Source organism: Panthera onca, chromosome D4, assembly GCF_046562875.1.
Source record: "Panthera onca isolate mPanOnc1 chromosome D4, mPanOnc1 haplotype 2, whole genome shotgun sequence".
Taxonomy (NCBI): Eukaryota; Metazoa; Chordata; class Mammalia; order Carnivora; family Felidae; genus Panthera; species Panthera onca.
This window is the reverse complement of record NC_138351.1, coordinates 13,624,202-13,649,862: the sequence shown is the minus strand read 5'-3', so window position 1 is coordinate 13,649,862 and position 25,661 is coordinate 13,624,202. Positions and strand designations below refer to the sequence as shown.

Genomic DNA, 25,661 nt, shown 5'->3' with positions numbered 1-25,661 from the left:
CGAATCCATCAGTGCTGGGAGAGAGGGCATTGATTGGATTGGCTCATGATACTGTTACTGAGCTGTAGTCCTTCTCCCCTTTTTAACAGAGTGGCTGGAGTTTAACTAGGAAAAGAGACACATAGCTAAAGATGACCTAGTCCAGTGCAGACCATGTGACTCAGTTCAGGAGAAGAACAAAAGTAACATGGGCCGCTTGCGTGTGGTTCTCTTAAAAGGGGTGACTGTGTCTTCCTCTTACCCCTTTCTCCCTAACTTGATCATTTGGATACAAATGGTGGCAAGAGTTGAAGCAGCTCCACCTTGGACCATGAGAAAGAACCCAGTTTCGAGGATGGCAGAGCAGCACAATGGGAACTGGGTGAGGAATCCCAGACTGCTTATGCTCTGTTAAGAAAAGAATAAACTTCTATCTTATCTAAGCTCTATCTGGGTTTTTGTTACAGCAGAACTTGCACCTGACCTAAGGTATAAGTATTGATTGGAGCGGCAGTGTCTTAGCCCTAACAACGTGCATTACGTAACCGGAACAACTGTTTATGGGGTAGCTCCCAACAATCCAGAAGGCAAGGTATCTTGATAAAAAGGCAGCACGGTATCCTGGAAAAAAAAATTAAGCCTGTTTCTTCAGCCTCACCTCTCCCATTTACCAGTAGTAAAAGTTTGCAGAAGTCTTACCATTGCTAAGTTTCTGTTGATCTACAGTTAAAGGGTTGTTGGGTGGAAATACTTGGAGTACAATACAGCTTATAAACAGATTATTATTCCATCTAGTTTACAAAGTAACTTGAGGCTTACCGGGGCTAGCCTAATCACTCCAACGATTCCCCTTCATGATTTAAGACTGTGAAGAGAATGATCTAAGCCACTTGGAAGATTGTTTCCAGCCTAACAGCTAATATTTGAAGGTGAAAAATGACAGGTCAGACAACACTGGCACTACGTGAAGATTGTAAATAATACGAAGAGAACTTAAAATTTATTATTCTATCATAACACTGGACAGTTTGTCCCCAAACTTTTACACTGAAATAATGTGTCTCAACCTACTCCCCAGTGGGTATTTGGCAAGAATGAAGGGACCCCCTGGCACTGTGCCTTCCCCCACCCCTCTTCACATGTGGGCCTGGATGCCACCCGAGTGTGGAAGCTTGCTCCCACGAGAATAAAGGAAATAACGAGTTTCTTAATGGGTGACCAGAAAAGTGAGGCACGATTTATAGCAGTCTGCCCCCGAACAGCCAGCCTGCGTCTCAGTGTCTCAGATGAAGCTGGGGCCCAGAGTCCGAAAGCTGCCCATAGGCCCCTCTCAGCTTCTCCAAACCCTCTAGAATGAATCTAGGCAGAGCAGTCATGCTCTTTCTCTTTGGGGTTAAACAAAGCTGGCTACAAACAAAAACAAACAACTAAAAAAACAAAATCTTCCAACCAATCGCCAATTAACTAATTTCAGAGCAACGAGGGCATAGTCCTATCTCAACAACAACCCCCCCCCCCCCCCCCCAAATCCAAATTTTCCCCCGGGAATAAAAAATAAGCCCGAATGGTCAATAGAGTCAAATCTCCCCAATGTGCAAAGCGTATTAATTAGAAGCTTTCCAAAATAGATGGTGTGAGTATACAGTAATGAGACAGAGTGGAGTATCTTGAGGGTAGCTCATCGACTGGATTCAAATTTCATGAAGGTGTAAGAAAATAACTTTATCTCTACATCAAAAGGCTCCCTCAAAGCGTACAGGTGCCTCTGTCCTTTGAAAAACTGACACAATCGATAAAATAGAACTCTACGTTAACTTCACTTGAAAGGGAATTCTCAGACCTCCATGTATAAAATACACCGTATATTATGCTTTTTAAGATTTAAATTACAAAACTGCAATGAAGCTGGAGAATAAAATGAGACATTGATGAAGTGCCACTAGGATGCCGGGTGCCGTTGATGCCCCTCAGCTCACCTGCTCCCTTCGACAACTCTGTACATGAAGTATTCTCATTTCGCAACAAGGGAACTGAGTCAAGACAGGAGCTTAATGTATGAAGACAAAATGATTCTTGTGAACGTTTTTAGCAAATCTAGGGCTTCAGGCTAAAAACTGTTGCCACTCGTGTTGTAAGGTGGCTTCCTCAGATGGTTGAAACCTTTTTTCATGATGTTCATTGCTTCCGTTAGACTGTAATCTCCTTGCAGGCAGGCAAAGAACTAAATATTTGATGGGTTTTGAACATGGACAGGCAGAAGCACACCAGACAGACTGGCTTTTCACTAAATTTGAAAAACAAAATGACTCTTAATAAGGCTGAAAGTGTGAAAAGTTTTCACTTCAAATAACCTACACCAGCGGTGCCTGGGTGGCCTGGGTCAGTTGAGTGTCCAACTCTTGATTTTGGCTCAGGTCGTGATCGCACAATTTGTGAGATCCAGCCTTCTGTCAGGCTCCGTGCCAGGCTCCATGCCCAGCACAGGGTCTGCTTGGGATTCTTGCTCTCCCTCTCCCCTTTCCCCACTCACTTGCCCGCGTATGTACTCTCTTTCTCTCTCTCTCAAATAAAAAACACCACACTCCAAAAGAATATGAAAATATGCATTTATTACCAACAAAGCGTTTCCCACAGAGGTCTTTTTCCCCAGTGACACACACACGCACGCACGCACGCAGACACACACTACGGCAGGACAGAATTACATTTTTCACAGACTAAAGATTCATACTCCAAAGAAAACAAGCACGTGTCCAAAAGACAATCAGAAAGCAAAAAATCTTTACTTTGAACACTAAAAATCTTTGAATAGAGACTCTCTCCTTAGGCAAATTAATGAGGATTTTCTCATTAAAAATACTTGTCACCTTCAGGTTTTGAATATTTTATTCATCAAATCAGACTTTCACTTGGCGTTTGTACAATTTGTATGTAATTAGAAATCAACCCTTGCAGAAAATATATGAAGTTTTAAGTGGCTGAGAGTATAATGTGTTAGACTTATTCTCTTATTAATATGTTAAAATGATACATAATTTTTCATTTACAGTTCAAAATCCAATGTAAAACTAAATATTTGTCCAGTAGAGAAATATAAAATGCTTACAAACAAAGTATGGAATAATTACTGGCATATGTAAATTGCAATAAACTTGACCATTTGATTTGCAAACACAACTCATCTTCAAGCTCCGCATGCCCACGGGTCACCTGCCTGCAGAAGGAAGATGGTTGGCACTCAGACACAAAACACAGGACAGTAAGCGTGTATCAGTAAAGATATTTTGGTGGAAAGCAAAGTATTAAACAACAGAAACATTTGGGAGCACTGTCCCTTTAACAGGTTACCAAGTTTTTCAATGTTTACGTGAGTTGTTACACCAGTAAAAATGTTTTTTAAAATATTTTCATAATACATGCATTAGACTGAGAAGGCTCTTTTAAAAATTTTTCAAGAAAAAAATACCTTTTTAAAGAGAAAATGTCCAAGTGAGAGGATAGACTTGCAGTTCATTATTTTTTGACCTAATAAGAATATAAATTTCCATGGCTATTTATGAATATACAAAGCACAAACTGAATGCAATTCTGCAATTTATTCAAGCTACCAAGTCAAAAAAATAATTCTGTCATGACTGGCACGGATCCAATCCGTTGTTCAGAGAGACGTGTTCTTGGATTCGTCCATTATCTCACAAAATTTATCTTTTAAAAGAATAGAACTGTTTTGGCACTGTTAATTAGTGTAACTCAGAGATAAACAAATGCTTCTCTAATTCTTCCCTGCTCAAAGAAAACAGTTCAAACTAGATTTTCTAGGACAGTGGGGTAGGATCAACATGGTAAGGAAGGACCTCAAAGCTTAAGTTCTAGAAACAGTATGTTCTGAAACAAATCAATGCTTTCCCTCACTCTTGACATACACTGAGAAATTTCAAATATAAACTGTAGAAACCAGTATATGAAATCTTAAGAAAAAACCCTTCTAAAAATAATTATAAAAATGCTTTTAGAAATTGAAGATGTAAAATACAGTTGACTTTAAATTAAAAAAAAAAAACAAACCAAACCCACCCCACACACACTTTACAGGGTTATTCTTTAAAAACTTGATTTTCTTCTGTCAATCTTTTGCTGTATGTTGCATCATCTAGTGGCCACCTTGTGGCATTTCAAACAAGTCCTATTTTTGAAGCCCAGCATGTTTTTCCCTTGAGATACCAATACGATTAGAGTGTCAAGTTTCATAAAGTTTTTTTAAAGGCCCATAAAATCACATTTCCTAGTGGAGATAAGGTAATCCTTTTTAATAGGAAGAAATGAATAGACTTGTCATAAATTATTATACATTAGTCTAGACATTTCCGTATCAATTTTTAAAAAATTAAATAGAACACTGGGAGGAAACTATGACTTGAGCTGCAGTCCTCTTTAGACTCTGACAGTAATTAAAGTTACTCTGGAATTCTAGCTGGAGGTTAGCAGGCCCACCACACTTCCCCTGCACCTGTGATGTAACACAGTCAACACCTTTTATCGTGGGAACCCCGTGACATACGGCCAGAGGGCCAAGGACTCAAGTTCAACAAAAGCTGAAGACTAATTTCTACTACGGGATAATGTTCCACAGACAGAAGTTACTATGGTCTCCAATCATCAACCCGTTTGTGTTTAACAGGTTTCCAAAAATGACTGATCTCTTAGTCTTTAGTGAATCTCCTTTTATTCAAGCGAGCCACACTTAGAAACAGGATTTAACCAGAGAAACGTCACAGCTGTCGCCCTCTACTTTCACTGCGGTTGAGTGAACGTGATGCGCCGCCGCCGCCTCTGGAAAGCCTTTAGGTTCCACCTGTTAGGTTCCAACATATGAGGACCGTTGTAGACAAACAACACAGTCATCTTTTCAGAATAAGGAAGATTCTGCAGGAGCTGTGTTAAAACAAAGGGGCACATAATGCCGTATATTAAGCACGATTTACCGGCCTCACGTGGTGGGTCAAGTCAAATGTTACTTTATTTCTAACAGAAATGAAATACTTCTGAAGTTCTCAGTTCAACATAAACCCTGCCAGACCGTGATCCTTCCTTGAGCGAGCACGCCTGAAGCCCGGCCTAATGATCAACATGCCTTGTCAGTATTTCCCAGGCCAAATAAGATCCTACAGCTTCCTAGGTTGACCCTGGAAGTAAGTCCTTCAGAACATCCCTGGGATCCATTCTTTCACTCATTTATCCACAAACACTTCACAAGCAACTTGTACGGTCGTGAAAGATTGGTAGCCTGAAAAGTGTGTGACAGAGGGGTGGGTTTTTAAGGGCAGGGTGTTTGGTAGACAACAGAGCAGGTCTGGCTATTCCAGAGAGTATGTGCCAGACCCAGAAGACAGATTATACTCTTCAATAAAAATGTGCATTTAAGATGGACTTGCCAATGAAATTTTTCATGCATACTTAGTTTTAAAAAGAAAATCCAGTAACGTTAATAAACACAGCTTTGAGTTTACTGGTCTTACAATTCACCTACAGCACAAGATGTAACAAAAGACAATTTCCTGTTGTAATGGTTCTAGCTTACGGAAAATTCTCTGTAAGGATGATTCTGCTTTTATCGAAGTTAATGTGAGAAAAGAAGACGTTGGCTTAACTTGCGATTTCCTCTGGGTCAGGGCAGTGGTGCTGGTGAACGGTGAAGGGCAGTGCATCCCTGGACGGGCCCTTCTGGGGACATGAGCATCTCAGGTCTGAGTGTGGAATCCCCTGCCGCTTGTAAAAAGTGCTAACAGAGAACTTATCTAGAGAGGGAGTAAGTGCCAAAACCGGGGAGGAAATCTTGGTTCTAGAACATAATTCTATGCCTCCTACGTTTCTTCTTGCAATAATAAGGTCTCTGATTAAGTATGTCACTGGAACTTGTCCCCTTTAGTAATATAAATACTACTGTAATCCTTGGAGTTCCTTTTGTGGGAGTATTTCTGCTCACCTTTATGTATTGGGCCATAAAATCTGCTACATGATGAAGCCACAGGGGACTTCGGAGTTACATGAGCTCTTTAAGATTACCGATTACCCACCTTTGGTGTGATAAAGAAGTACTGAGATGTATTTTCTTTACAAGCAGTATTTACAACCATTTCAAACACTCTCCGTTCATTGATTGGGTCCATTCCCTAAACAACAATGATACTGATTACATTTACATCCACCACAAGATGCAATAAAACCCAGGTAAAGGAGTAAGCTCCACACCTGATTGATCTCATCAACTACTCTGAACGGACATCGATTGAGTTCCTGAAGGGCCATCAAGTACAACATAGTGGACACGCTTCTTTCACCCCCGCTCTGGTGGTGTGGAGTTAACTCATGCAGCTGCGTGCTGCTGCGGAACTTGACTCGAATCCGGATGCCGTACTTATCATAGTCCTCCTGTGAAACGTTCACATACTTGTTGAAGGTTCCGGGTTTCTCGGGCACTTACATACTACTATTCGAAAAGAGACTGAATAAATCCATTAGAAGAGGAAAAGCCGTAAAATTTAGTGACTGTAGTTTTATTTCAACAGATCTGTGAAGATGCCTAAAGGCCTGTAGACGGCAACTAGTTCTTTGATACTTTGTTGTTGCAGTTTATTTGTAAATAAAAAAAAAAAAGAAAGAAAACTGAGGTATAGTACCTGCTTTACAAAACAACTGTGAGGATTAAACAATCATCCTGTTTCACCTATAATTCCCCCAACTCCTTTTTTCAATTATTTTAAAGCAAATCCCAGTTGATCACTTGATGTATTTCTGAAAGGAAATTATTTTACCTATACTTGCAATGCCTTAACTTACAGCTCAAGAAACTAGTAACAAATTTGCAAATATTTTCATTCCTGTGTACTCTCTCTTGCTAAAAACGGAAACCACTAATATACTGTATTTCAGTGAAGTTTGCCAATCTGCTTAGGAATGTTGTAATGTGGACAGTGGTGGATTTATAAATCAATTCACACAGAGCCAAATAACCATTACCTCCCTGGATACAAAAAGTCAGTAAGATGCTAGCGACTGATCTCAAATGTCACACACACACACACACACACACACACACACAAACACAAGTGACCGCGATGGACTCCCGCAGTGGTATTTTCCTTCCCTTGAGCGATTTTTTAGTAAGCAAAACTGTCACAGGCCTCATTCTACAATTAACAATTCACACGTACTCTCAGCACATAATTAAAACTACTCGCCAGGAAACACGTGAAATGCAGTTTTACCTCATTTTCTGTATGCAGATCGACTTCACCAGCACACTGCATGGAACTAAAAAAATTGCTGAATTTTTCATTAATTTTTTCTACGAGCTCTTTTAAAGGATTAAGCCACCTTTCTTTTACCTGCAAATAAATTCAATATAAAAACACAAAAGAAGTATTACTATATTGATAGAAAACTGTCCCTAAGAAATGGAGTATCAATCTAGTCACGAGGACATGTGTAACTATTTGTTCCATGTAATTTCACTTTGCGCCGTTCTATGTTCCCGTGGGATGAATGGTGAGCACGCAACAGAAGAAAAGATAAAGGTTAAATAACTACCTGTGAAATGTTTTCCCTGTATTTATCCAGTTCAACTTTCTTTATCTTTAGTTCCTCAGTTAATTGCTCTATTTCTTCTTCTCTTTTTGTGTATTCCTCAACGACCTGCCAGGGAAAAAGACTATTGAAGACAAATCTACCAAAGGATAAAATTACAGGGAATTGTGCATCAATTAAAACGTGAAGTGAAAATGCCCATTGTGTCACACTGTTTGTATGCAACTCATTTATGTTCTTGTACTGAAAGTGTTTTTCATCCTCAAAAAAAAATAGACGCTGCAGTATTCCAGGTTAGCCCCACTATTCTTTTTATAAAGGAAAGGCACAGAACAGTGTGTTCCTTAGGAAGAGTCTATTTAAAATTCTAATAGATTCAGAATCTGGCATTTAAAGCACATTGTTCCTGCTGTCTAGCTTATTATTACCAAGAGCTCTAGTACAGAGTGGGAGGCCGGCACTGGAGCGAAGTGTGTGCACGCGCGTGCATGTGGGGTGTGTGGGGAGAGTGGCGGTGCCTGAGGGAGGCCAAAGGGGAAGAAGCATACTGTGGGATTCAGTCCTGTGAAGCAAGAAGCTCTTGATCTTTCTTCAGTTAATAAAGCATCAATTTCATCCAACGTGTTTGGAAGATCCTGGAAAGCCTAAAGAAGAAAAGAATGGTCTATTATTAGACAGTACAGCAAAGGCAGTTCAATTTGAATAAATATTCTGCTGAGTATCTACTATGTGTTCAACAGCATGCTAGCATACAAGAAATCAAAGGAACTAAACAGGGTTTTGGGCCTTCAAATAGCTTACTCTTTAAAAAATGCGAAACATATTGACTGAGTAACACTGGGTAACACCTTAAGGCAGAGTATCAATGTTGAGTATTACAGTAAGCAGTACATATCATACAGACTAAGGGAAGTATCAGTTCATGCTAGAGGAGCTACAAGAGAGTTAAGAGAAGGTAAGAGGCCTCGACTTCATCTCTGGGCCTTAGAGCAAGTAGCTAGGGAAAAGCAAGGCAGAGGGGAGACAGGAAGCTTGGAAAAAAGAATGAGTGCTGCATACCATGGGGGGTGAGGAGTTGTGTCCATTTGGAATGGTGGGTACTTGCTGAATTGGTAGAATGGGTCCAGAATATGTGGGGCATTGAAAGAGAGCAAGAAGTTAGAACTTTATACTGTACTTATGAAGAACGACAAAAGCATCTTAAGAATCCGGTTACTCTGACGGCAGAATCTCACCGTAGTACAGCTGACCCTCGACCAACACAAGGTTGGGGAGGCCGACCCCCACTGTGAGTCAAAAATATAGGTATAACTTTTGACTCTCCTAAACGTAACTACCCACAGCCTACTGCTGACTGGAATCCTTACTGATAACATCAACAGTGGATCAACACATATTTTGGATAATACATGTTTTATATACTGTACTCTTACAATATAGGAGGCTGGAGAAAAGGAAATGTTAAGAAAAACATGAGAAAAATATAGCACTGTTATTTATGGAAAAAAAATTTACACATAAGTGGACCCTCACAGTTCAAACCCCTGTTGTTCGAGGGTCACCTGTACGACCTTTGGAGTCCAGGCGGTAGAGACAAGTCAGGGCAGACCCCTTCCTATCTGGGAGGAAAACGGTACACTGTGTTGCTAGCACAACCTGCAATGATCGCGTGGTATGAAGTACAAAATGTATCTTAAAACTCTGAAAAAGACCTTGAAATAATACATTAATATCTTATGTCTTTTAACTGTTTCGAAAGCAGTTCAACATTTACAGCCCTTCAGATAGGAAGTATCCGCTGTCGACGTGACTTGTCCGCTGGGCTTTCACCCTGTGCTTGACTTAAATGTGCTGGGTGTCTTCACCTGACTCCCTAACGGGCATCCTAAATCTTAGGTGGTCACGCAGAAATCTTCACACACCCTCCCTACCAATGTGAACAAACCTATTTCTCCTTCAATCTTCGTCATCTCAGTCAACGGCAGAATGTAGGGGTTGGTTTTCTCTCCTACCCTCCACCTCCAATCCATCAGCAAGTCCTGCTACTGTCAGTAACAGATCCTCAGATTGGCACGCTTCCCTCTTCTCCAGCCTCCCACCCCGATCCCTGCTGCTATTATTTCTGGCCTGGTCCAAAGCAATAATCTTCTAAACGGTCTCACTGCACTAGTTCTGTGTCCCTACTTGATTCTTCACCTGGCTGGCAGTTAGAGTGCTTTCCTACATGCCCGTCAGCCACATCCCTCTTGATAATCTTCCAGTGGGTGCCATCTCAAAATACAACCCAAACTCCTTCTGTGGGCTGTAAGACCCTACATGGTGTGACTTGTGCCTTCGTTTATGCCTGGATTACCAAGTTTCAACCGACTGAGATTCCTTCCATACTGACACATGACGCATACACTTCTGCCTCGGGGCTTCATGAGGAGCAATTTCCTCTGCCTGGAACACTCTTCTCCCCAAACACTCACTTGACTAATTTCTTCTCTGCATTCAGGAATCATCTAAAATAGTTATCTTCTCAAAGGAACCTTCCCTGACACTCTATCCTCTTACCTTGTTTTATTTTTCTTCTCAGCACCTCTCGATAGCCGACATTATCTATTTGCTTTTTAATTCGTTTGTCTGCCCCACCCTCCACACTCGGATGTAAATTTCAGTAGAGAAGTATCTGTCTTGTTCAAGGCCTGATAGATCAGTAACATTTTTAATATACGAATTATCTTCTAATTTTCTTTCGAAAACAGTACAACTTATCAAGGGTGGAATTGTACTGCTACTCTGAAAGAAACTACAGACATTGGACTAATATTTACTTCTTTTGTAACTAAACGTACTTAGGAAAAGTTCTAGTATATTTTTATAGAAACAACAACCACACAATTTGTCTCATAGCTACTAAATCCCCATTATGTACCCTAATAGATCCGTTCTCTGTGGTGTCTGTGTCTGATACAGTAGAGTAAAATCTTTGAGGATTTGAAAATTCTAATCTAAATGAGTTTTTTTCCAGTTCTATTTATATCTTTAGTAGACATTCATTAGTTATTAAAATAGAGATTAGACATTAATTATTGAAATAGGGAAATACATATTTCACTACCTACTGAAATTAAGATAAAGTATTTTATCTAAATATTTTAAAAGTAGTTTTCTATTTTATTTAGACGTTACTCTGCAAGAAGTAGGTATGTTGGACAAGGTGTGACCCCTACTTGGCAGATAAAGCTTAGGGTCACGGGGCCCCAGGTCATGGTAGAACGTGAACTATGGGCAGCATCTCATTTATTAACTGAACTCAACAGTATGTTAGCACATAAAATACAAGGAGGAAAGGCTCTTTTCTCCTTTTCTTACCAACAGATGTTAGCCCTAAAGATCAAACCATAAATAAGCACCCTCATTTCCAGAAAAATATGTTCACTTTGCCTTTTTCTAAATATCCTCTATTTACTGTTTCTTATAAACTAATTACCAATGCTATGTGTCCATAAAAAATTACAACCCACCTCCTGCCCCCACCTCTTACGGGTAGGTTGGGGGAAAAAAGCCTTTTGTCGCAAGAATGAATGTTCTGGTAGTGGTAATTGGGCAAGGGGACAGCAACAACCGACAACTGGTGCCCAAGTTTGAAGACAGTAAAGAAAATCCATTAAGCTTGATGACATACACATTCAGCTTAAAAATGGGAAAATCCCATTATTTCTTTCAGCACATTATGTTTCTTATGGCACATTACAATGACTACACACTTTGAGCTTAAAAATAACGTGCTGAGTATATAACTTGTAGCCGTATATACTTTTTATACTTACTGTCTGGTATTCTTGAGGAACCGTCTGCTCTGCGCCCAGGTTACATACTTGCCTAGCTCTCTTCATCAGCTCCTTGCATTTCTGCAGTAATCTCTGTCTGCTCTCATCCAGCTCAATGAAATGTTGCTAAATATAAGGAAACATTTTTGACAATTTGTAGGTTACCGTTAGAGGATGACTTTATGAAATGACCACATTATACATGTATCTTGGAGGCACTGTGGATTCAGTTCCAGACCACCTCAATCAAGTGACTATCACAATAAAGCAAGGCAAGTGAATTTTTTGGTTTCCTATATAACCAAACATATATATTTTATATATACACATATAAACATGTCATATATATAAAAGTTATTTACTATACTGTAGTCTAGTAAGTGTTCAACAGCATTATCTAAAAAAACAATGTACATACCTTATTTAAAAAATAATTTTATTGCCAAAAAAATGGTAACCACCATGTGAGCTAGTAGCAAAGCCTCTTGCTTACCACAGGTCACCATAACAAATATAATAATGAAATATTATGCAATATCTGAAGAATTGTAGCACAGTAAAGAAATAAAATGAGGTATGCCTGATATCAAATAAATTAGGGAATCTCGATTGATAAATCATCTAAAAACCATACCTCAAAAATCCTGACAGCTTTTGTTAGAGAGTAAATTTGAACTTAAACTTTAAAATTTATCAGCACATAATGTGACATTTCTCTAGTCCTTAAGACCTCTGAAATTTAAATTCGCTTTCTCCTGAAACAGTTTAACTTAGCTATATATAATCATGCTTGAATAAAATTTGAAATACACAGTACATAGGTTTCCTATCTGAAAACTCAGTACTCAAATGTAAAGAGAACCTTTCAATAGTGTTTGGTAGTTTTCCAAGTGCCTTTCATGTACTTATCATTTATTCATGGACCCATTCATTCCTTCACCAGATAATTACGGGGAATCCATTATATAAATGTCAGTATTTTATTATGCACTGAACAGAGAGAGGTGAATAAGGAGAAAGCTACACAAAATTATTATCATAAAAGAAACAGCTACTATTTATTGAAAGCTTATGTGCTGTGCGCTTCACATAGGATTCCCTCCTCACAATACCGTACAATGATATTATTTCCCATTTTGCACATTAAAAAAAGAATTAAAGCATCTTGGCCAACCTCACACATTTAGTTGCAGGCTGTCAGGATTCACATCCTTGCCTGCTTCTAGAACTCCTGCTCCTTTCATTATGGCACCATGTCTCTCAGGGGAAAGCAAAGCCAGCATGTGAGTGGGGGGAGGGAGGGGAGAATGCAGGAAGGGCAGAGTGGTCACAGAAGCTATGACAGGTGAATGGTCTTCAAGGACAAGTAAGAAATGACTAAAAAGGAAGCAGCAGAAAGCATTCCTAGGACAGCTGATTACAAATGTGATGGAAGGAAAGCCTCCTTAGAGGCTTATTTTGGGAATGACAAAACTACCATAGCTGGAGAGAGGAGGTAAGGTTGTAAATATCAGAGTGGTAAGGTAGGCAAGAGCCAAATGTTAAGTTTCTGGGTAACGAGGAGGGCGGAGTGGAATGCCTTCTGTGGGCCAAGTTGGTTATAACCACTATCCTGTGTGTTAACTGATCCAATCATCATTACAGTCTTAGAGAAATGCATTATCTTTTTTACATGTGGCTCAGAGATACTAAGAAACTTGCTCAAGGTTATAGCAAGAAAACAGGTTCCTAAGAAAACCGGTCTAGTTTGCTCTTTCCATTAAACCTCAAACTTTGGTCTGCCCACACAAACTAGAGGGGTGAGGGAGGGGGATGGTGAAGACTGTTAAAACAGTATTGATGCCCAGCCAGGAGGCAGATCTCCTGATTAAGATCTCTAGGGCAGAGGCCTTGACATATGTATTATTAACAAGGTACTCAGGTGATTTTTGTGCATATAAGTTGGATAGCAGATAAATTCAGGAGTACATACTGAACAGAACTCAAAATACAAAGCCAGCCTGACACGAATCAATGGTACTATGGTCTCTGTATCTGAGAGAAAAGAAAGAGAATGTTAAAGACTCCCTATCACCCTTGCTTTGCTCTCAGGGCAGATCACACTGAAGCAGTATAAACAAGGGCCAGATGGAAACCAAACACTCCTCGAGTCTTCCACTCCTTTGTATTCCTCTGGGCCTTGACAAAGGATCGCAACAGTACAGCAAAGAAATACAGGAGTCGAACATCGAGGCCTCTGGGCTTCAGAAGACAAAACCTCACTCAACAGTTGCCTAATTAAATCTTTCCCAAAGAATAATGTTCTTTCTGGACATACATGCTTTTGACATACCTCTACATATAGCACCTGTTTCCCCCCCACTCCAAACCAGAATTCATGGTGAGCTTTTTTTGTGGGGGGTAAGGGGCAGCAAGAAAGAGAGCATACAATTATGTAAGATAATGTTGTCAAGTCAGACTAGTGAAAAAGGCTTTATCAATAATTTTGCTTAGAGTCTACCCTTTAACAGTTAATAGGCAACAAACTTCATCTGTGTAAGACCTAGGGAGAGAAAAAGGCAAATTTACCAACTATGGCTCACCAACATCTCAGAAAGAACTACTCTGTGGGTATATATTCTGAAAGAATAAGCATTAGCTTTTCTCTGAAATTCTTTTTGAGAAAGTTCAATGGTCATGAACCACGTCCAAGGACATTTTACAAGGAAAAACTTCTCTAAGAGGGCCCTCTAGTGGAACAAATCATAATTGTTCACAGAATTTCTTGTAAACTATAAATAGGATGTTGCACACAAAATCAACAATTGATCAAATTCAACAATTGATCAAAATCAACAATTTCCTGTATGAAAAAAATTGGAGTTCTAGGTCTTATGGATTTCTACTAGAATATTAGTAAATAAAAACATTTCTACCTCAATTTTCCTCTACTGTAAATATAAGCATCACATTTCATAGCAATTTAACAGATTCAAATTTAAATATTAACTAAGTTTTAGTGCATATCACATAGAATACATATCTTAGAAATATGGAAAGAAAAGACAGTGATCTTGACTACTTAATATACAAGACTACAAGTTCTATTTCAATCAAATAGTAAAAACAAATGAAGTAATGGCGATAATACTACTGACTTGTTAAATGATCCCCCCTCGCCCCAAAAGAGATCTCCCTTAAATAAAAAAAAAGTCTGAAATCGTTTTGCAGGAGAGGTAAGCAGGTAGCCACAGAGGGCAATATTAGATGAAAGAACAGAATTTCTAAATTTAGTAGGAGGCTAAATACATTTAACAATTTCTAATTCTTATCACTAATTCTGATGTAAATCTATATTTTTTAAGGAAACTGTCTTTGTGCTAGACCATGTATTTAAGCATCTTGATCTATGTTCAAGTGAATGAGGACGCCTGGGTGGCTCAGTCGGTTGAGCGTCCAACTTCGGCTCAGGTCATGATGTCACGGTCTGTGGGTTCGAGCCCCGTGTCAGGCTCTGTGCTGACAGCTCAGAGCCTGGAGCCTGCTTCAGATTCTGTGTCTCCCTCTCTCTCTGCCCCTCCCCTATTCTCTCTCTCTCTCTCTCTCTCTTAAAAATAAACATTAAAAAAAATGTAAAAAAAGTGAATGAGCACAATATTCCCACAAGTCAGACAGGTATTTTAATACCTATGGCTGTAAACAAACAAGAGACATGGAGTGGAGTTAGGAAACCAGTGCGTGGTTTAAAAGCAACTAAAAACCCAACCAAGTAATAGGTATATCCATTGTGTCCACCTCCACATTTAGACGTACAGCTTACAAACTTGTCCTGATGATACTCCAGACGTCATTACCAAACAGGCTCACCACCATTCGCCTCCCTTGGGATGTCTGACAGGTCCGGAACCCTGCTGCCCTATTTGCCTTCCAACAGTTTGAGGACTTCTCAAACTACATGATGGTTAAGTCACCTTGGGTTCCCTCATGGACACAATCTCTACTGAAACTCTGTGTCAATATTCTTTTGTGAACATGCTTTCATGAGGAGGCTAAAATGGGAAGTGGTACTAACGGGTCCTTGGTGTAACCTGCCATGTGTTCAAGGGGACAAGCAGAAAAAACACCCCACTAGTTCTCCTTGTTTCAAATGAAGGAGGAAAGCAAGACAGAACAGTAAGAGCATCTGTGGGTCAATGACAGCCAGCAGAAGAAAGAGAACAAGTGAAAGGGAAGGTGCACTGCCACACATCGTACCACATATTCTCTCACTCATTTGGATGATTCAAGATGTGGGCTCAGGGAGCACGGTCAGTCAGCAACAAACAACTACTACTGAGGACCCAGCGTAAAAAATCAAACAACCTTACAAAGGAGATGGAGAAAGCAATTTTCAGATCAACTCGTTACAAAGAGAAACAGAATGGTGCAAGATACTGCTGAGGAAATGCAAACTCAAGTTGGCTAGCATCGAGTAAGATCGGCGTGGAAAAACCTGTGTGCGTGCAGGCATGTCTGCGAGGGGTTAGGAGGCTGACGACTGGCTAGTTCCAGGTAACGAAATCTAAAGGGACAAGCAACAAACCAGAGGTTATCTGTCTGGACGGTATAATGGGGCCATCTTTGTAAAAAATTACTGACTCAAGGACTGAAAACAAAACCTCCTCCCAAGAGGCTTTCCTATTCCCTAGAGTAGTCCACTCTGCTCAAAGTATTAACACTGCTGCTGCTACGAACACAGAAAACCCTGACACAGAACGAAGGCTGGAAGAGCAGCTCTATGTCAAGAGTAGGGTGAAGTCTGGGAGAACCCTTCCCCCAAGCCATGGTGATTTCCTGATGCTTCTGTAAACAGGACACAAACCCATAGTTTTCTTCAGCTCATTAATGCTTAATTCGAAATTAAAACTTGAGGCACAAGCATCCAAGACTGTATTGTGTGACTGGACTCTGTCCACACAGTACTGGCACAATGGGTCAACTTCTTCATGATACCACCTATGATACCACTTCCCATCCTGAACAACCAGGTTCACAGGCTCACTCAGCGTAGAGTTAGAGCGTAGGCTCTATAATTATTTATCGACAGAACACATGAGGGCAGATGACTTCCCTCACTTTCCATGAAATAAATACAGATGAGGCAAGTTCCAGATTCAGTCCCCCACAGCACCCATGGCCTCCCGTCCCCCACCCCATTTGGGTCCTATGTTTGTTTTTGTCTTTTTTTCTCCTGGATCCCTTCCACATATTCAGAATGACTATGGCTACTCCTGCTGCCTTCCTCCCCCTTTTTTGCTTGGGAGGGGAAGAAAGGAGGGAAGGACTTTCCCATCTTTTAAGCCTCTGGCTTTGGCTCTACTAAGTGAACTAATCAATCCTACCATATCAAACCTGACCTTTAGCTCCTTCTGGCTAGGTGTGTTTATGCTTGCTTACTACTCTAAGATGCTTATCTGCTAGCAAAATCTTGTTTCTTCTGATTTCTTTGAGCCATAAGCTTTTTCAGGAAGAGGAGTCTGAAGAAGCTGCCTTCCAAATAATGAAGCTGCAAGTCTGCTCTGATTTAATGTTCCCACTTCTCTGTGCGGTCCTGTATTTCTTAAAACCTATCATCTCAGGCTGTTGCTGCTGAACGACACTACAACACTTCACTACTGCACAACACGAGTGTTCTTCAAGAGAGAGGCGTAAAGTGAATCATCTACAGACCCCGCCAGAGCATAGCAGACCCTGGGAAGGTAGGAGCGTGGATGACAAAGGGCACAAGGGGACTTCAAATACATGACAAGCTTTCAAAAGCCGCAACAAATATGGCAGTGTTACATTTGTCAGGGATAAGGGGCACATGGAAGTTATGTTACTCCTCCTACTCTGGTGTAGCTTTACAATTTCAGACTTGAAAATATTCGAAAAATAGACTTTATTTAAATGTGTTTTCAGAGTTGAAGTGTAACTGGTGAACAAACTACACGTCAAGTGTACAACCTGATGAGTTCTGATGAACATACACAAGCGTGAACCTGTTACCCCCAAGATGACAAATATATCTATCACACTCAACACCTTGTCCCGCTTTGTAATCCATCCCCTCTGACCCTGCCCAGGCAACTGCTGACTGATTTGTTACTGCGCATTCTACGTTCCGTAGAATTCGTACAGATGGAGTCAGTTTTTTTGGTCTGGCTTCTTACACTCAGCATTAACTGAGAACCATCATGCTGGGTCTCAGTAATTCATCCCTTTTAATGGCTGAGTAATATCCCCTTATGTGGATATACCATAATTTGCAACCACTTACCGCTGCTGGACATTTGTTTTCAGCTTTTAGCTGTTACCATACTGCCACACGTTCCTGTACCCATCTTTCATGGATGCAAGCTTTCATTTCTTTTGGGTAAATACTAGGAAAGGAATGGCTGCATCATATGGCATACAGACGTTTAGCACTTATGAGTCTCTCCAATGATCTTCCAAAGTGGTTACACTCTTTAAGTCTCTACCAGTACGTATGTGAGTTCCAGGTGCTTTACTTCCTCACCAGCACTTTGGTATGGTCCGTCTTAAAGTCTGTCATTCTAGTGCATCTGTGGTAGTAGCTCATTATGACTTTAATTCACACTCTCTAGTGACTGACAAAGCTGAGCATCTTTCCCTGTGCTTATCTGCTGTCTATTTTCTTTAGTGGAGATCATGCTAAAACCGTTTGCCCATTTTCTGAGTAGGTTGTTAGTCTTCTTAGTATTGATAGTTGTATAAAAGTTCAGCGGTCAGCAATCTTTTTCTACACAGGGCCAGCAGGTAAGTATTTTAGGTGTTGAGGGCTTATATATAATCTTTTAAAAAAAAATGGAAAAACTATTAGCTTGTAAGGATTGTGTATAAGCAGATGTTAGGCTAGATATGGCCCCTGTGACAGCCCTTCATCTTGATACACTTCATTAGTTGTATGTGTTGCAAATATATTCTCCCCATTTGTAGCCTGCCCTTTAATAGCATCTACTGAAAAGCAAGTTAATTTTGAAGTAAAACTTCTGATTCCTTTTCCTTAACGTAGTTCATGCTTCTTGTGTTCCATTCTATTTTGCTAAAACTAAGATCACTAAGATTTCTTTTCTTGTCTCCAAAAAGCTTTTAGCTTTAGTTCTTACTTAAGTCTATGACCCATTTACATGTGGTATGAGGTAAGGGTTGTAGCTCATTTTTTGTATATGACTATTCTATTGTTCTAGCTCTATTTGTTAGACTATTCTTTCTCCATTGAATTGCCTTGATATTGCCTTGCCAAAAAACAACTGACTATATATGTGTGAATCTATTTCTGGATTCCCTATTCTGTTCCACTGAGCCATATGGGTCTATTTTTACCCCAATACAATGATGTCTTCATTACTGCAGCTTTCTTTATAAGAAGTCTTAAAATTAGGAAGGGTGAGTCATGGAACTTGTTCTTTTTCAAAGTTCTTCTAATAAGCTTGTCAATTTCTAAAAAAACCCTGCTGGGAATTTCATTAAATCTATAGATTTGGGAGAGAACTGACATTTTAACAAATCCTGATTCTATTATCCATGAACACAATGATTCTCTCCACATACTTACACCTTATTTTAACTTCAGCAAAATTTTGTACTTTTCAGTATACAGACAGGTCTTATAAATGTATCCCTAAGCATTTCATATTTTTGAAGCTATTAAACACAGTGTTGTTTTTAAACTTCGATTTCCAACTGTTCATTGCTAGTAGACGGAGCCACAACTGATTTTGAACTTCTGTATTGAACTTGTATTCTGCAACCTTGCTAAATGCACTAACAGAACTTACAGCATTTTTGTAAATTCTTTAACATTTTCCACAGAAATGATGTCTGTCTGAAATAGGTTTTTGTTTTTTCCTTATTGCATTGGCTAGAACAGTGTGGGACAGAGGTGAGTAGTGAGCATTTCCTTGTTTGCAATCAGTAGGAGAAAGCTTCCTTCCATTCCTTCGCCAAGGGTATGGTATCAGCTAACGGTTTGGGGTGAATGCCCTTCATAAGCTGGATAAAATGTCCTTCTATTCTTAGATGCAGAAAGTTTCTATCATAAGAAGGATGCTAGATGTTGGCAAATATTTACTCTGTATACACTGAGATGATCATCTGGTTTTTGTGTATTGCCCACATAATGAACTACACTGATGACTTTCCAAATGTGAGATCAACTTTGTATACTTCTGGGAATAAACTCATTTGGTTAGGATGTAATACTCTTTTACATGCTGTTGGATTTCATTTGCTAACTTTCTAAATCTGCTCACCTTTTTAAAAGAATTTTTGCATCTAAGGTTCATGAGTGATACTGGTCTGTAGTTTCCATTGTGTGGTTTTGATACTGGGGAATGCCAGCCTCATACAATGTGTTGAGAAGTATTCCCCTCCTCTTCAGGTAGAGTTGCTATTAATTCTTCGGTTACGTGCTTGGGCCTGGAGCTTTCTTTGTGGTAAGGTTTTTAAGTACAAATTTAATTTCTTTAGTAAAAAGAGGGCTATTCTAATTGCTCTTCAGGAACTTTTGATAGTTCATGGCTTCTAAAGTTTGCCCATTTCTTCTGAATTGTCAAATTTACTGCCAGAAAGTTGTTCACCATATTCTCCTGACACCTGCTTACCACATCTAAGAACTGCAGTGCTATGCTGGATCTCCCGCCGGGTTCCTTTTGCCTACATTGTGGCCCGGAAGCTCTCCCTGAAGTAAGCTGAGGGAGCCACAGGGCTCACCTCGCACTGTTCCTTCTCCCCAAAATCACTGTCCTGTGCTGCCTGTTATCCAGTGTCTGCACATCACTGTTTCATATATTTGGTCCTATCTTTTAGTGGTTTAAAGTGACTGGGTACATTTGGCCCCTGCTATTTCATCATGGCCAAGAATGGAGGCTTTTTGGTTTTTATTGTGGAAAATTTCAACAATGTACGAAAGCACAGAGAACAGTATAATGAACCTTCATGTACCTATCGTCCAGCTTCAACAATCATCAACCCGTGACCAAGACTGTGTCATCCATGCTCCCTTCCTAAACAGCCCCCTTTCTGGAAGATTTTGAAGGAATTCCAACATTCTATTTCCTTCACATGCCTTTCTTAGAAAAAAAAAATATTGCAATTGCTTTGTTCAAATCGAGATCTAAATTATGTCCACACATTGTATTTGGTTAATGTTTTAAAATACTTTTTAACTTCTAGGTTCTCTATCTCCTTTTTCCTTTTTTTCTTAGATACTGCACTATCCAGTAAAGAAGGAACAATCCAATGCAGCCATTAAGCATTTAAAATGTGACTAGTGTGACTGAGAAACTAAATTTTTAGTTTAACTTAAAAACAAATACTCCAGCTACTAGAAAATGTTTAGTTAGAACAACTTGAGTATATACATTTACTTTTTTAACTATAAATTTCTTTTGAGGGGAGGGGAGAGGCAGAAGGAGAGAGCGAGACAGACAAAGAGAGAATCCAGCAGGGGCTCCACACTCCACACGGAGCCCAAAGCAGGGCTGGACCCCACTACCCTGGGATCATGACCTGAGCCGAAATCAAGAGTCAGATGCTCAACCGACTGAGTAACCCAAGTGCCCTTCAACTGTAACTTTTATAAAATCAAAATACGATCAAATATTTCTGATGACAATTTATCATCTAAATTGAGATGTGAGTATTAAATGGATTATTCTGAAGACTAAACTGGTAGTTTTAGGGTGGTGGTTCTGAAATGGGAGCCATTTTGTCCCCCAGGGTACATCTGGGCAATGTCTGGAGACACATTTGGTTGTCACAATGGAGTGGGGAGGGGTACACTACTGGCATCTAGAAAGTAAAGGCCAGGGATACTGGGTTTAAATTTCAACATCCTACAATGCACAGCACAGCTCCCACAGTAAGAATTTTCCAGTATAAAATGTTGACCGTGATGATGTGAACACACCCTGTTCCAGAGGCCTAATCAGAGTGGAATTTTTTCATAAAATAATTTCATATTATGTCTTTTCGTCAGCACATACATAAATATCTGGGTATTTTTCTGTGATGTCAGCAGCTAATGTGAGCCACGGATTCATAAGCAGCTGCAAGGGGGATATTCTAATACTCTCATTCCTTCTGCATTTATTATCTGAAATGCTTCTGTAAAGAGGCACTTCGACTTGTTTAACCAAGATAGTAGTTCACACAGGGGCACCTGGGTGGCTCGGTAGGTTGAGTGTCCAATTCTTGATTTTGGCTTAGGTCATGATGTTACAGTCATGGGACTGAGCTCAGAGTCGGGCTCCAAGCTGTGCGTGGAGTCTGCTTGGGATTCTCTCTCCCTCTCTCTCAAAAAAAAAAAAAAAAATCACCTAGGAAGTTCTGGATAAATGCTTGATTCTTTCTTTGCCATTTTTCAAAATAATGAGCTAGTTCTCCAGTATCCTCCAAAGGTGACCAATATTATTTAAGTATCATTATGATTTCATAAATTTAGATATTTTTGAGCCTCTGTGATTTAAAAAAAAAAAAAACCCTTGGGCTCTTCATCTTCCTTTTTAAACCTTTCTGAATCCCTTTCTTTTTTATGTCATATTTATTTTCATGTCATATATGTATATATATATCTTTAGTGACGTGATCTGTTTTATTATCTCCTTCCCCTTTTCTATCTTTTGGTATTTAGGAAAGTTTACACAAATACCTTATATAATACCCTTATGTCCTTTATATCTTTTTTAGAATACTGTCTGTTGGTTCCCACTGTAAGTAATACTGAAATTCTCCCTTACTTCCGTCTCTCAAAGTACCCACTTTGAAGTAATATCCTTTTATTTCCTTACAATTCCTATAGGACAATCAGGAAGTATATTCTATTTTACTTCTATTGTCTCCCTTCCCCCATTTTAGTGTTGTGTGTTAGCTACCCTGTCTGCCTTATAACCATATAAATACCAATTCTGCGGTCTCCCTAGTCTATCACTTCTCAGTACAAGTACTGAGTACTGAGTAGAAGTATAGGTCTACTTCTCAGTAAGCAGCGTGCTTCTGCACAGCAGTCTAGGCTAATTTGAGAGTTCGCCAAGCCTGGACCTCCACAGCACCATCGACCTTCCTAGAGTCAACAGTCGCCTTCAGCGGTTTTCAAACTGATCTGCAGAGCTTTCCACACCTAGTGGGGCCTCTTTCCTTTAGAAAGGAGAACCTGCTGGTGACCTCATTTTTGGCTTCTCTGAGCTTTCCCTCTGCTTAGCATGTACTTCCTGATACCACGCTAGCCTGCTGCTGACTTAATGTTACCTGCTGATATTCTGGAGTTCGCAGGTGTTGTGTAAGAAAGAATCAGGCCTTACTCCCTGGTTCTTGGGAAGGAGACTGTAAAGCCCTAGGAATTTTCTGAGTGATAGGAATGTCTTTGTTATTCACGAGGAGCTACACTTCTCCTTCAATCACACCTACACTCAGGCTTAGGAGATGACTCAAGATGGGGATAGACAATGCCAGAAGGACAAATCCTGTGGTTAGAGGGTTGGGGTTCTGAGTCCTACGACTGTCTTACCTTTTTTTTTTTAAAGGTTATTTATTTATTTTGACAGAGAGAGTGCAAGTGGGGGAGGGGCACAGAGAGGGGGACAGAAGACCCAAAGTGGGCTCCATGCTGACAGCAGAGAGCCTGATATGGGGCTCAAACCCACGAAGTGTGAGATCATGCCCTGAGCTAAAGTCAGAAGCCCAACCAGCGAAGCCACCCAGGCACCCCTGGACTTATTCTTGAGGCTTCCGGGGAAAGGGGCTAGAAACTGAAGTTGAGTCTTGCTGGAGACCATGCCCTTACCTTGTCCAGTTGGACGCTAACTCTGGGTGGGTGGTGGGAGAGTGTACTGTGGACCAGCAACAGGGACACTCTGAAACTTAGTTTTGCTCTATACGCTGTCCATGGGCTTGTGGCTGCTATCCTAGCTGCGCTTCTATTTTCTGGAACAGGATTCGGAAGACTCAAAAGACGATGCCACTGTCACCATCATTTTGTTGCCAGTTCTTCCTGGGGATTTTCATGACCTTAGTGCATCACATTTCACCCTCTGCAAGCTATTTTAATATTTATCATTTCACAGAATATTAACAGAAGATTAAATCACCAAAACTGTACACTAAGGCCACTCTCAGTGTTGATTATAACTCATCTGCAGTTGACTTTATGAGACGTACAAACCGTAATAAAAGCTACTAGTGGCTACGTGGTGACAGAATGACTGAAGTTTTTATGGGTTAAGGGAACAGATAGGAGACTTTGCCTGTCAAGTGACTAAGATGCTCTCATTTCTCACATTACCACACCTCCTCCAATCAATAACGCAAGATGCATTGTACAGTGTTTCACACAGGGCTTCCTCATCAGCAGAATGCATTAAATTTGTAAATTAGAGAGCATATAACAAAATGCATATTTCAAATGATGATACAGGTTTTCAAACTGGTCTGAGGCTGGCACCCCATAATCAAAAACTAAAAGCAAAAATTGTACCTCTGTGAGACGGAGCTGTGATGAAGCAGCCATGTAATCTGATTCTAATTTGTTCTTCTCGGAGATCACTGTAGTATTTTGAAGAATTAAATCAACTTTTTGTATATGTAATGAGGTACAAATCTAGGAACAAAAACCCCTGAAAGTTTAATTTGTTTTACAACTAAGGAAAAAAAAAATGAAGTTTTTTAAAAAATTACAAACCAGGAGAAAAATAACATTTTTCTAATCTGATACCTCAAAGAGTTCTTTTTACAACTATTTCTTACAAGAGACTTTTAAAATGTCTTTCTCTGTATTTAATTGAATCATCTGGAATAAAATAATTTAGCTTAATGAGTGCTTTTAACCAAATTATTGACCTATAACGAGAAATATCAAGCAAAGTTAAAACTGTCGATGGTAAAATCTTAGCAAGAGTTTTTTTAATCTATGTACTTATCTACCTGCCATAATAAAGTGACCAAAATTAAGAAAATGCCTTACCTTTACAAAGTTTGTTAATTCAGTAACAAGTTTTGCTTTTTGAACATTGATTTCCTTGATTTTGGTACTTGCTTTTCGCTCTTCCTCCTCAAGGTTGCAAGTATCCTGTTCCATCAGCTTTAAACTATATGAAACACATAATCGTAGAAATCGGAGTTAACACAAGGACTGCGCCCAGGTCTCCTGCCGTTTCATGGGCTTTTTATTTTTAGCAAAGCTACTCAGACATAAACTACTAGCTTCTGGACTAAACAATCATGTGACCATGCAGGATCAAAATGTATTTGTTGAGATATTATGTGCCCAGCACAGTTTAAGTAATGATGCCATAATGGTGTAGGATCTAGAGTCAAAAAGATGGATTTGAATCTCCTTTTGCCAATAATGAGCAGTGTAACTAGACAAGTTACTCTTCTGAACTTTAGTTTCCTTATCTATAAATTGCAAAAAATAATACTTCTCCTATAGGGCAATGGTGAAGATTTAAAAAAGGTAAAATATGCAACACACTTAGTATACTGCCTGGCCCTGAACTGATTGATAAATATTATTTACTACTGTTATTAATGTTGTTTACACACAATCCCTCACCTTAAGGAGCTTAACTGGGAGATTTGATTAACAGATTAAAAATATATAGTAAAAGGGTAATACAACAATCCTAAAAATTAATACTTTGTTATCTGAGATGAAACTAAGGATCAGAAATTAATGAAGTTACATAAGATCATGTATAGTACGTGGTAAGAGGTGTCTGACACCAAAGTCCAAGTACTTTCTACTCCGCTGCGTTGCCTCCAGGGCAAAAGTAAGGTAAAGGCAAGAACACACTTTGGAAGCAATAATAAACAAGGATGAACAAGTTCAGCAGGTGTGGCAGAGAGGGGCCTCAACAGAACATGGAAGAGAGTGTGGAGGAGGCTAGGGAGCTGAGGTGAAATAGGTCAAGTGAAAGGAGACTGGGAAAATTTGAAAGTCAATCTAAAGGAAAGGAGTGTTGTAACTATAGGTGGTGGGGTGATGGGTATGAAAGGCCATTTCACTACAAAAAACAACATTATACAGAGAAAGTTTAGTTTTAGACCATGGGTCCGACAGAACGGTCAAACAGAAAAGGTTAAGTGTCTTATAGATGATTAAAGATAGAAATGATGCCAAAGGTGAAGGCTGAAAAGAGGCGTAGAGATGAAAAACCTGGGCAGCCAGACTAAATATCTTGCTTTAAGCAACCAAGGTACATTATTTGTCCAGTAATAGTTAATGGACAATTGCTTACTTAAAAAAAAAATTCTTTTAATGCATTT

The 25,661-nt window shown here is 39.6% G+C and overlaps 1 protein-coding gene across 2 annotated transcripts in view; it reads right to left on the bottom strand.

The window, feature by feature from the left end:
* Nucleotides 1–2,568: 2,568 nt before the first annotated feature.
* Nucleotides 2,569–25,661, bottom strand: part of SMC5 (structural maintenance of chromosomes 5) — a 96,078-nt gene continuing 72,985 nt past the window's right edge. Inside the window, exons 16-25 of one of the 2 annotated variants that reach the window (XM_060610088.3) lie at nucleotides 24,358–24,481; nucleotides 23,872–23,994; nucleotides 11,379–11,504; nucleotides 8,623–8,667; nucleotides 8,112–8,207; nucleotides 7,567–7,671; nucleotides 7,245–7,364; nucleotides 6,229–6,408; nucleotides 6,054–6,149; nucleotides 2,569–4,911 (exon numbers count right to left, since the gene is read on the bottom strand). In XM_060610088.3, coding sequence (XP_060466071.1) covers nucleotides 4,771–4,911; nucleotides 6,054–6,149; nucleotides 6,229–6,408; nucleotides 7,245–7,364; nucleotides 7,567–7,671; nucleotides 8,112–8,207; nucleotides 8,623–8,667; nucleotides 11,379–11,504; nucleotides 23,872–23,994; nucleotides 24,358–24,481 — 1,156 coding nt within the window. In that variant the 3' untranslated portion in view covers nucleotides 2,569–4,770. The remainder of the gene's footprint in view (nucleotides 4,912–6,053; nucleotides 6,150–6,228; nucleotides 6,409–7,244; nucleotides 7,365–7,566; nucleotides 7,672–8,111; nucleotides 8,208–8,622; nucleotides 8,668–11,378; nucleotides 11,505–23,871; nucleotides 23,995–24,357; nucleotides 24,482–25,661) is intronic. The other variant, XM_060610089.3, reaches the window with a different exon arrangement.